The sequence below is a fragment of the Terrapene carolina genome, unplaced genomic scaffold, assembly GCF_002925995.2.
Source record: "Terrapene carolina triunguis isolate 2854851 unplaced genomic scaffold, T_m_triunguis-2.0 Scaffold131, whole genome shotgun sequence".
In the NCBI taxonomy this organism is placed as follows: domain Eukaryota; kingdom Metazoa; phylum Chordata; order Testudines; family Emydidae; genus Terrapene; species Terrapene triunguis.
The window spans coordinates 4,579,584-4,592,446 of record NW_020664482.1 but is presented as its reverse complement, the minus strand read 5'-3'; the positions used below and the strand labels follow the sequence as shown (position 1 = coordinate 4,592,446).

Sequence of the window (12,863 nt, the reverse complement as noted above, 5' to 3'; positions counted from 1 at the left end):
TTTAAATTTCATACCATTCTCTTCTGCAGAAGGCAATGAAAAGCAAATGTTTTATTCTGGTGTTGCAAAAGGACAATCTAAACTATAAAAAGGTAACAGGTCAGCACGGAGGATGTACTGATGCATGACTGGGTTTGAGCCCATGGGTCCTGCATGCATGGAGAAGAGTGTTGGGATCTGGCCTCTTCTTGTACATCTTGGATGCACTGCTTGTGTAGCACCCTCGTGCTCGCTTGCTGAGAAGGAGAAATAACGTTAACAAGTAGTGTAGTCACCCTAATAAGGAAGGAGAAGAAGGGATAAAGGTTAAAAATGCACTAGCAGTAGTTTTCGCTTATATCACATAATGGAGCCATTGTTTTCTCTTTAAAGGTAGTTCAGAGTTGGGCTTTCACAGAATTTGACTTGAATCACTTGTGATTTGCAGTGCTAGGCTCTGTTGTACAGATGGCTGCTTGTTTGAGTTCTGAGGTATTAAACAATAGCGAGCATGTGTGACGTGCAGTCTATATGGTTTTATAAAAACATGATAATAAGTGACTATAATGTAACTGGGATATGCTTCGTGCAAAAGGTCTCTTGTATCATTACAAAGCTCATAATCTACTGAGTGTGATCATCCTATTTATAGAAATGTACTACTCTTGTATCTAAAACTAGAAATATAAAACATAACTCTGAGGGCCAATTGTAATTATGTAAAGGGTGGGCCATTAATGATGGTTTGGAATCTTGATGACTCCCATTAACAAGGACCATTATCCGCAGATGGCTGTGTTTACCTGTGAGTCTTCCTGTATATGTGTGTGCTGGCAAGTGGGCAATGAAGTCTTGCAGTGACAGGTGATCATGACACCTGAACTGGAATCCATCTTTAACCTGGTGCTTTTCCAGTGAGGGGGGGTGGAAACCCAGAGGGACAAAGGGTTCCCGCCTTATGCAAAAGATATATAAAGGGGTGGAACAGAACAAAGGGGGGGGAGGAGCCATCATGAAGAATCCCGTAGCTATCACCTGAGCTGGAACAAGAACTATACCAGGGGAAAGAATTGTGCCCAGGGCTGGAAGGTGTCCAGTCTGAGAAAAACTTACTGAAGCATCTCTGAGGGTGAGATTATCTGTATTTAGTTTGATTAGACATAGATTTGCGCATTTTATTTTATTTTGCTTGTGACTTACTTTGTTCTGCCTGTTACCACTTGGAACCACTTAAATCCTATTTTCTGTATTTAATAAAATCACTTTTTATTTAGTAATTTACTCAGAATATGTATTAATATCTGGGGGAGCAAACAACTGTGCATCTCTCTCTATCAGTGTTATAGAGGGCGAACAATTTATGAGTTTACTCTGTATAAGCTTTATACCGGGTAAAATGGATTTATTTGGGTTTAGACCCCATTGGGAGTTGAGCATCTGAGTGCTAGAGACAAGCACACTTCTGTGAGCTGTTTTCAGGTAAACTTGCAGCTTTGGGACAAGTGATTCAGACCCTGGGTCTGTGTTGGAGCAGACGGGAGAGTCTGGCTCAGCAAGACAGGGTGCTGGAGTCCTGAGCTGGCAGGGAAAACAGAAACGGGGTAGTCTTTGCACATCGGGTGGCAGCTCCCAAGGGGGTTTCTGTGATCCAACCCGTCACAGCATGCAAACAAGCACAAACAACATTTAGAAGGGGATGATCAGAACAAGAGAGGAGAAACTAGACCAGGGGTTCTCAAACTGGGGGTCGGGACCCCTCGGGGTCGTGAGGTTATTACATGGGGGGGGTCGCAAGCTGTCAGCCTCCACTCCACACCCCGCTTTGCCTCCAGCATTTATAATGGTGTTAAATATATAAAAAAAGTGTTTTTAATTTATTAGGGGGGGTCGCATTCAGAGGCTTGCTATGTGAAGGGGGTCACCAGTACAAAAGTTTGAGAACCACTGAACTAGACCGATGATGGAAAGGGAGAAGGTGGGAAGCGAGGAAGCTAGCCCCTTTCCCTGTGCTGAAGATAATGCTATGGGGAAGAAAAATGTAAATGTATGTTACAAAGGAAAAGTAGATATGAAAGGGAGGCCAGAAGGTTATCGTGGGGCTTGTCTTCATTGCACTGTTAGCTCGGGGTATAACTTGAGTGTTTCCCCAGCCTGACTTGCAGCTGTATGTAAATCTCATGCTCGAGTTAAGTGGTGCTTTAAACTGGAGCTAGCTGACTTTTTTTGGTGTGTGTGTGTTGAGTGCTGCTGACACTTGAGCTAGTAATGCAGTTGGGATTCAGGCTACTCTCTGCTGCTAATCCAGTCATTCTGTGCGACTCAGGTGGTGTTTGGCATTGTGACTGCTCTCACTTGGCCTAACTCAAGTTAATTTGAGTGTAAAGAACTTGAGCTCATGCTGTGCTGAAGACAAGCTCATCCTGTGAGAAATATGCAAAAGAAATAGTGTTGAAAAGGGAATAGAATTAGGAGCCTGAAACATCTATAAGTGTTGGTAATAAGTGAATCTGAGTGCATACACAACCTCCCAAAATATTAAAAATAATTCCACACTCAGAGTTGAGGTTTAAACCTCTGCAGTTTAACTTTCTGCTCCTCCTTGCACTTGTTGTTAAGTTGGTGTCCTACCGTGTCAAAGTATGGAGGGGTCTGATCCACTTCTGTGGGTATATTGCCCTTAAAGTTATTGTACTATAGGGTGTAACTTTTCATCTTTTATTTTTAAAGCAATTTGAAATGATGTAATAACAAGTGTGGTTTTAGTGTATAAACTGTTTTCACACTAATTAATGAACTAGGGCATTTTAGAGTTCGCCTGTTTTTGTATGTAAATGACATAAATAGTTGTAATGAAGATGTATCCCAACTGAATTGAACTTTGTTGTGCAAGGATAGTAATGCTGGAATCTGGTATCTTGTTTTAAAAAGACATGTTTAAAAGTATGTAAGGTGACTATTTGGTTTGTTAACTTTAGGAGGAGGTGAAAGTGGCTTTTGGTGGGGGCTTTCTAGCTAACCAGAGGCTTCTGTGGTTCTTGGCCCATGGAAACTGTGTGGGACAGCATCCTCTTTGAATCAAATGTTTTATCTTTGTTAATATTGGTATGCTCTAGTGAAGAATCTCATGTAGAGTACAAATATTTCTTGATGAATCACTCTTTCACAAAGAAGCACAATGAACAATGTCAACCTGTCCAATTCTCCCTGCTTCCCTGTAACATCGTCTACTTCACACCATGCTTTTAGACAAAGAAGAAACATTATATAGTTCATGGCCATTTGCTGTTAACACTGTTGGGATTGTAGGGCTGAGTATTCTTTTGTGGGCAACTTCAATTATAGCAGAAGGTTGGTGCATAGATAAATATGTTTGTAAACAGAATGCAATAAACAACTTAATAAAAAAATTGCCAAAGTGAGAGGGGAAATTAATGACTTATTTTACATATTCCCCGGTCCTTTAGAAGATTTGTGTGTGGATTTGGAGAGGAAGACGTTGCCCTCTTAAAATGCTTTATTATATATTTTATTTATTATATGCATTATCATATCAAAATACCTTAGAAAAAGCCGGTGCTTTCTAAATCAAATCCGATTAAGACACTTGGTCTAATGTCAGAATATAGAAAAACTGTGGAGCACGTTCCAAATGCAGTATTGGAGGCAACCTCAGTGTTAAATTTGGGAAAGGCGTTAGGGTGGATGTGGCAGCAGTAGAGAGACTGGATGGGCTGAAGCAGAGCCAAGAAGGAAATTGAGAACAACTGGAAGAGTGTCTGCTGCAGTTCTACTTCATGCAGATGGCTGCAACAATTTGCCTGAGAACCATAGTTAGTGTAGACAGGGTGCCCTTCAGTGGCTTCATACTCATATTTTGGAGAGTTTCCCCAAATATAGCTTGGTCAATTACCCTTCTGTGCTGAAAACTCTCTTGCTGGGTTCTAGCTTGTCACCTCATTGTTCAGTGTTTTATATGGGACTCCTACGTGGATTAGTAAAGCAGCATGGAATTCTGGTAATTGCAGCAGATTTGGTAGCACCTACCTCTCTCTCTGTCTTTGCCCAGCCAGTGCTGGAAAATGATTTACTTGTTGTTTGGTAGAGAGGGAAGCACGCATGAGGGCTAGCTGATGCGTAATCTGAGTAAGAACGAAGTTGTGCTGCTAGGATGGAGGAGGGAATTGGAAGACGGCGCAAGAATTATATATGCTCCTTTAATTGAGAATGTTTCCCCACCATTTGTAATTAATTTCTAACCTGAAAGTGAGTTGAATCCACAGCTTCTCTTAGACCAGTGGTTCTCAAACTTTTCACAAAGCAAGCCTCTGAATGCAACCCTCCCCCCTATAAATTAAAAACACATTTTTTATATATTTAACACTATTATAAATGCTGGAGGTGAAGCAAGGTTTGGGGGTGGAGGCTGACAGCTTGCAGCCCCCCACGTAATAACCTCGCAACCCCCTAAGGAGTCACAACCCCCAGTTTGAGAACCCCTGTGTTAGACAATCATAGCAGCATTCACCGGGATGATGTTTTTGCCACTGTTTCGTTCAGATGCAAACCTTGATACTCCGATCCTTGCTTTTATAATCTCGGATAGTTTAGATTATTGCACACTTCCCAATGGGAAAAGTGGCTCTTTTGCACAGAGACTCACCTACCACTCCACTGATAGTAAATGGCAACGTGGTTGACAACTTTGCTGAGATGGTTCGAAGCTGAATGGGTATGAAGTGGTGGCTCCAGATCATAATTGGGAGACACTTGGTGGGGCAGTGTAAGGAAATTTGTGTGGAATAGAGGGCTTTAGTCCCCAGGTACCTTCACCAGCACTAAATTAAACTACACATTTCTAAAAACAAGTGACTTAAGTTGAAATTTTAGAAATACTTTGGGAGTGTTGATAGAGTTTTGGAGCCGCTTGTTTATTTAGCACTAAGGAAAACTTGTCAAGACTGTTTTTAAGAGGAATTTGTACTTGTGAGAAAGCAGAATTGTCTCTAGTTCCTTCATTATTAGGGAATATTGTCCTGAAATGCCTTTCATACTGGGGAAAAAAGAGGATAATCTTGGGTAGTAGTTTGCCATGGCTAAAATATGCTTAGAATACTGGTGATAGGTGCCATGGAAAAATACTAGGATAATTATTGTAAAAACTAAACAATTAAGTGTTTATTTAAAAATAACCATTTAGGGAATACATTTAATTGGATTTTTATATAAGACTAAAAGTGCTTATCCTGTGTTCTGTATGCCCTAGTTAAACCTTTAGAAATATATGCCAAGCTGTCTCCCAAATGTAGCAGCCTGGCTCCGGCCACTTAACCAGTGTTAACTAACCAGAAGAAATTAATCTAAAAGAAAATGCACAAAGATACCAGTGATCAATAACCACGTTTCCTCACATTTCCCCCAAAAGCTCATGCAAATAAATTGATGAAGTGGATAGGCTCTTAAATGTGCACATTGGAAACTTACAAATGTGGCATTACTGTAGCTAGGCCCCAAATATTCCTCTTTAAAAGTTAAAACAGCACTTCTTGTGTCTCATGTGGAGAGAGACAAAAATACCAGCTCAAGAGATTTTTGACACAATTCACTTGCAAAGATGCAAATACAAAGATGTTGGAGAAGGTAGAACTAATGACTTTGTGATACTTTATGAGAAAAGCTGGTAAAAATAGGACTACATATGTTAATTTCAGCTTCATAAAAGTTAAATTGAGTATATGAATAGATTTTATGGAAAATACTTAACATTAAAACATTTAAGATGTATCTTTAATGAGGTTTTGAAACCAAAGGCAACAGTTAATTTCATTTGCATAGTAAATCAACAAGTCATGACTTTAAGTACTAAAAGTACTGCAGTATTTGCATATAGTTAATTCCATCCTCAAAATTTTATTCCAGTTTATATTACAGTTTGCATCACACAAGAAGCATTCTGTTACAAAACACAGCAGAATGATTGTTTAAAATATATTTTGGAGTCTTGAGGTAAAAATGTCAGTCTTGGTGTACGTAATCTGGCGTGATTGAAGTCATAGAATGTTTAACCTTTTGTGCCAGGGTTGAATTTGGTCTGGAGTGTTCATTTCCCACCTGTACTAAGTTTGAATTCTCTTGATCTATCTCTTACAAATCGTCATACCCCCTCACCTTTGTCTCTGTGAGAGATGAGGATATGTAGCTTGGTATCATTATCAAAAGGCTTTTCAATTTTATTCTTCAGTTGTGTTGTAAGATTGGTCATATTCTAGTCTTCTATTCATTGAAGGCTTTTTTGTTCATTTTCACTGGTGCAGTAAGTGCTGCATCTGTGCCTGTACTCAGATATGCCTGCTATACCCTATTTTGTGTTATGCCTCTTTCTCATGTTAGCCCTTGTGTGGTTGGAAAAATTGTGTTCTCTGTTCACTGCTTTGAGTTGGATTAATATTGTCTGCATGACAAATGCCACAATGTACAAAATTAGCTTTTTGATTTTTAAATCTTTAGTGTACTTAGTAAAATTGCAACATATCCATTTTTATACTTTGCCAACTGACCAGAATATCATTTTGTAATATGTGATATCGTTTATTTATATTAAAAGACCCTCAAAGATGTAATAGAGTACATAGGTAGGATTGAAGAAGGCTGTTTGGTGCTGCAGTGAGGTATTCAAGCCATGGCAACAGCTGTGGGTGACAATTTAGAGTTGCTGAATAAGTATTGTAATCAGCATTTATCATTCATATCACATGGGATTACACACTTTGAGGTGAATGTTCCTGGGCACAGCCTTAGGAAGGATTATTACCATGACAGAACTAGTTGTCATGGAGAAGAGAAATGTTCTTCCTTCCTTCCTTTGCATTTTGTACTACCCAATTAAAGGAAAGCCATAGACCATTGACAATGCTGTTTCTTTCAGGAAAAATACCAAATTTAATAATCATCCATCCTTAACTATAAACTTTAAATCATTTGACTAGGATAACTTTTGCTACAAATGGGTCTAGATTTTTTTTTTTTAACATTTTAGTACATATAAAGTCTTATGTTTGTGTTTGGTTTCTTGGTGGTGGTTCTTGAGATTGGGTTCTTTTAGGAACCAAAGATGACAAATGGTCTTCTAGCTCTATGTTCATTACTTTGGCTGTAGGGGTTTACATGGAGGGAAGATTGGGAGTATTGTACAGATCACTCATGAAAGAGGTCTCTCCCTCTTAATTGTGTGCGGAGATATGGAGATAGGTTGTTTGTCCTTAACCTTGAACATTTCTCCCCTTGCATTTACTTTCCCATTCACAGTTGCTTCACTCTAGCGGGAAGAAGAGAGTGACTAGTTTAAGTGTAAAATGACACCACAGTGAACAGGATATCCATGCAAAATAATGGGGGAGAAAAACCTGACCAGAGATTTCAGGAATAAAATAAATAAATGAGCCCTGTTGATGACAATCTTATTGGTAGTAATTGTCTCTTTAAACTATTTTTTGTTTTTGTTTTGTTTTTTGTTTTTACAGTTGCTGCAGCCCAAGCAATAGCAGAAGAAAGAAGAAACCAAAGTGGTATTAGCCCTGTTCCAGTCCAAACTGCAATAAACCTACAGACTGCAACTAAACCAGGTGTAATCTCTGACTACTGTTGATCTTAAAAGTTTCGTTGAGTTGACAGGGTTGGATAGGACTGTTCTGAGGCGCCTTTGCTTTCTCCCTTTAGAGAACTCAGTCACTTTTGGACATCACTCAGGCTTCCACTCTTGCTCTTCCCAGGATTCAGTTAGTGCATCTTGCCCACTCTGAGTAGGGCAGAACAGTGAAGACAAATTAATTTTTGTGCTCTATACTCCGCTCTTGTTGCCAGTTCACTTCCAGGTGCAATTAAGGGTTTTGGTACTGTCTACAAAAGACCCAAATGGTCTGGGCTCCACTCAACTGAAAGACCATTCTCCCCTTGGCTCTTCACAACACATGGTTTTTATAACCGTAGCACTTCAGCTAATTGTATTCGTGGTAACCTTTGTGGGAGCCAGAGACAGGTCATTCTTGGTCACAGCCTCTCACCTCTGGAATTTACACCTGCCAGAAATATGGGCTGTGGTTAGAGCATAATGCAGGGCCCACCTCTTTGTTTAGGCTTTCTATTAATTTTATGGCTTGGGACATTTAATCTTATGTCTGGTATTTGCTGGTCCTCTTAAGATTGTTGGATTGGTTGGGGGGGGGAGGAGGAGTTCCAGAGTACATGCTTCCTGTACCGGAGGAAAAACTTGTTAGTACTCTTCTAACCTGCATAAAGTACATTATACCGTGGTGAATGGGTGCCTTTCTCAGAATGAGTTCAATAATCATTTCAATAATCTATATTTAAAACAGCTTGTTTCTTTTTAAAACTGTGTTCTAAATGACTAACAATTACAAACCCATTTTTTGACAGTGATAGATGGCTCCACTCTGAGAACAGAAGAAAGACAAAGACTAGCCCGGGAGCGAAGAGAAGAGCGGGAAAAGCAAAATGGTATATTTACGTTTAATCATATGTTAAAATCATATGTATTAATGCTTGTGGTATCAGTTACATACAATGCCACACATTAGTTCTTTCCCAAAGTCTTCTTGTCTTTGTGTACCCTGGCATTCTTCTTAAACTTCCACTTCCAGCCCGTGTGGGGTAGATTATAGTGGTACAATGTTAGTGGCCAATCTTTGCAAGCACCCAGTCCCCACTAGTACAACCCACCAATGCTGTGGTATTGGTGAGTGTGAGATTTTGAGAAAAGTATCAGGGTAGACAAAAGACACTTGACAGATTTCTGTGTTTATATTGTGTATAGAATACCATTCAGACAATATTATTGATGATCCAGAAATGTTTGGCCATCTGAACTGCTTTATTGCCTTCAACATATCTCTTTTTTTAAGATTCTAGAAAGAATAAAAGGCTCCTGGATTGAGTCCTTATCAAATAAATTTATATTGCACTTCATTTTAGATAAGAATCCAGGGTCTCATCCAGGAAAAGTTGTATAAATGTGGGCCATGCATCTACAAGTGTGGTAAAGCTCAGAGATACTGCATACTAGTACAGTGACTTATCCATTTAGTTAACATCTTCCTGCTGACCTCCGGCTTTTCTGCCATTATGTTCAATTTTGGGCTCATTTATTTTATTGTGGGCTTGCCTTTAAACTGTACAGTAATTTCCAGAAGTATGTTGTGGAAGATTCTGAACTTTTGAGAAAGTACATGTAGTCTGAACTCTGATGTGTTAACTGCCATGTTTTCTCATTTTCTCATTCAGTGATTTAGAATTTTGTTTTTATTATTACATATAAATGGGTGGGAAATGTGACACAGAAGCCCATATTAAGTTTTCCTCTGATGCCCAGCTTCCTAGTGAGGCTTTAATATTAAGAACATACTGGGTCAGACCAAAGGTCCATCTAGTCCAGTTCCTGTCTTCCAATAGTGGCCAATGCCAGGTGCCCCAGAGGGGATGAACAGAACAGGTGTCGCTCATTCCCAGCTTCTGGCAAACAGAGACTAGGGACACCATCCCTGCCCACCCTGGCTAATAGCCATTGATGGACCTATCCTCCATGAATTTATCTAGTTCTTTTATAAACATCCTCTGGCAAAGAGATCCACAGGTTCACTGTGCGTTGTGTGAAGAAATACTTCCATTTGTTTTAAACCTGCTGCCTATTAATTTCATTTGGTGACCCCAGTTTCTGTGTTTTGAGAAGGAGTAAATAACACTTCCTTATTTACTTTCTCCACACCAGTCATGATTTTTATAGACCTCTATAATATCACTTCTTAGCCATCCCTTTTCCAATCTGAAAAGTCCCAATCTTATTAATCTCTACTCATATGGAAGCCGTTCCATACGCCAGTCATTTTTGTTGCCCTTTTCTGAACCTTTTCCCATTCCAATATATCTTTTTTTGAGTTGAAGCGACAACGCAGTATTCAAGATGTGGTCGTACCATGGATTTATATAGAGGCAATATGTTATTTTCTCTCTTATTATCTACCCCTTTCTTAATGATTCACAACATTCTGTTTGCTTTTTTGACTGCTGCTGCACATTGAGTGGATGTTTTCAGAGAACTATCCACAATGACTCCAAGATCTCTTTCTTGAGTGGTAACAGCTAATTTAGACCCCATCATTTTATATGTGTCGTTGGGATTGTTTTCCAATGTGCATTACTTTGAAATTCAATGTTGATAAATGCATTATGACAGCACTGCAAATGCATGCATAGCATAAGGCATGTTCTCTATGAACTTACATACAGATCATAAAGTGTAAAACTTCAGAAAAAGTTCCAGTCTGTTTCCAGAGCTGGGGACACAATGGAATAGAAGGTTAGGTCACATGCAACATTATTTGATTAAGATGTAAGATTAACTATACATCTGAATTAGATCAACTAGAATGTTATGTTGTAGAGGTGGACTAATATGTTTTTCACATTTGTCAATTGTAGTATTTGTGAATACTTTTTAAAGTTTGATTTAAGTTTACTTATTTAAATTTTTTTAACATGAATAGCTGCCAAAGAAACACAGATATTTGAAAAGGAAAAAAAAGCAAAACTGCAGTATGAAAAACAGATGGAAGAAAAGCAGAGAAAATTGAAAGAACAGAAACAGAAAGAAGAACAGAGAAGAGCAGCAGTAGAAGAAAAAAGAAAACAAAAAATAGAGGCGGAAAAGGTACTGTTCATGGCTATTATGTAACGTTGTGAAAACTGTCTAAATTATATCCTTATTATGAAATAGATTAGTTAAGGATAGTATAAAGTAGTACATTGATCAGTTGTTCTTTTGAAAGTTGTTGGAATTCCTACTCCAGTATTCAAAGCACACAAGTTACCTTTTTCAATGGTGATCCATTATTTAGTCTCACAGTTAATTCCAGTCAGTCCTAGCTCTCCCTGTACCAAAGGGAACATTAGCTAGTTATCTTAGTTTGTTCTTAATAATTTTTAACTTAGAGTGTGAAAATATCCCTGACATTTTAACTTTCATTTTGTAGACAAGTTTTGCTGTGTTTTTAGTAAACTAACGTGGTTTCCTAACTTGATGTGTTTTCCACTGGGTTCTGGCTGATTCCCACTGTCTCAGTTCTCCTATGTTACTACTCATGGTGCCTTCTTTTGTGCTGCTGATCACAGACTACTCTTTCTGCCTTATATAGTTATCCTCTGCAACTTTGAACTATGTATTGGCCATCCTTTTATGACTGTCACTTTGTCCTCCCTCTGACCTAATATGGGCATTCTGCACTCTTAGAAGCATCATCCTACACTGGTTGCGCTTACATTTTGTGCCATTTTCAGTTACCCGATGTTCCTCTTGTGCATGTTTTGTGTGCAACTCTTTAACGTGAATGCTGTTACGCTCATGTTGTTTGAGGATAATTAAGTCCCAGGTGTTTCAATTTAGCAGCTAAAGAAATAATTTACATTGCTGAAAAACAAGCAAAAATGTTTGTCCTGTACTGTTGGTGATTCAAAATGGAATTGCAGTCTAATGGAACTACATCTCTTGGAACACAAAAGCACTGTTTTTAGCTTCAGACTTTCTCCAAAGAAAGTTTAGCCTGAAGGCAACACCAGTGGCTATTGGTGAAACCATTTATTTGATTATCAGGGAAACAATCCCTGACAAATCAGTCTCTGACTGATATTAACCTGAGCTTTACCAGATCCTCTCCTTAGAAGAGGATCAGACGCAGACATCTACACACACAGAACCTAGCACCTGGGAGAGTATCTTCTAGTTTTGCCTAATGATGAGAGTCTAACCATACAAACTGCGTTCAACCAGGAAGTGAAGGCAGGGGCTGGATAATGAGAAATATGATCAGAAAATACTTTACTTTAAAATAAACTGTTTGATATTTACCAATAAGAACATAAGAAAGGCCATACTGGGTCAGACCAAAGGTCCATCTAGCCCAGTATCCTGTTTTCCGAAAGTGGCCAATGCCAGGTCCCCCGGAGGGAATGAACAGAACAGGTAATCATCAAGTGATCCATCCCCTGTCACCCGTTCCCAGCTTCTGGCAAACAGAAGCTAGGGACACCATCCCTGCCCATCCTGGCTAATATCCTCCATGAATTTATTTAGTTCTTTTATGAACTCTGTTATAGTCTTGGCCTTCACAACATCCTCTGGCAAGGAGATCCACAGGTTGACTGTGCATTGTGTGAAGAAATACTTCCTTTTGTTTGTTTTGAAATCTGCTGCCTATTAATTTCATTTGGTGACCCCTAGTTCTTGTGTTATGAGAGAGAATAAATAACACTTCCTTATTTACTTTCTCCACACCAGTCATGATTTTATAGACCTCTATCATATCCCCCCTTAGTCGTCTCTTTTCCAAGCTGAAAAGTCCTATTTTTATTAATCTTGCCTCATATGGCAGCCGTTCCATACCCCTAATCATTTTTGTTGCCCTCTTCTGAACCTTTTCCAATGCCAGTATGTCTTTTTTGAGATGGGGCGACCACATCTGCACGCAGTATTCAAGATGTGGGCGTACCACGGATTTATATAGAGGCAATATATTTTTTTGTCTTATTATCTATCCCTTTCTTAATGATTCCCAACATTGTTTGCTTTTTTGACTGCCGCTGCACATTGAGTGGATGTTTTCAGAGAACTATGCACAATGATTCCAAGATCTTTCTTGAGTGGTAACAGCTAATTTAGACCGCATCATTTTATGTGTAGTTAGGATTATGTTTTCCAATGTGCATTACTTTGCATTTATCAACATTGAATTTCATCTGCCATTTTGTTGCCCAGTCACTCAGTTTTGAGAGATCTTTTTGTAGCTCTTCACAGTCTGCCTGGAACTCAACTATCTTGTGTA

General features: G+C 39.0%; 1 protein-coding gene across 1 annotated transcript in view; it reads left to right on the top strand.

Annotated features, from left to right (window-relative positions):
- MAP7D3 (MAP7 domain containing 3) overlaps nt 1–12,863 on the top strand; it is a 62,618-nt gene that overhangs the window by 9,269 nt on the left and 40,486 nt on the right. Inside the window, exons 2-4 of the mRNA XM_026652932.2 lie at nt 7,497–7,598; nt 8,410–8,490; nt 10,533–10,696. Of these exons, the coding sequence (XP_026508717.1) occupies nt 7,497–7,598; nt 8,410–8,490; nt 10,533–10,696 (347 nt within the window). The remainder of the gene's footprint in view (nt 1–7,496; nt 7,599–8,409; nt 8,491–10,532; nt 10,697–12,863) is intronic.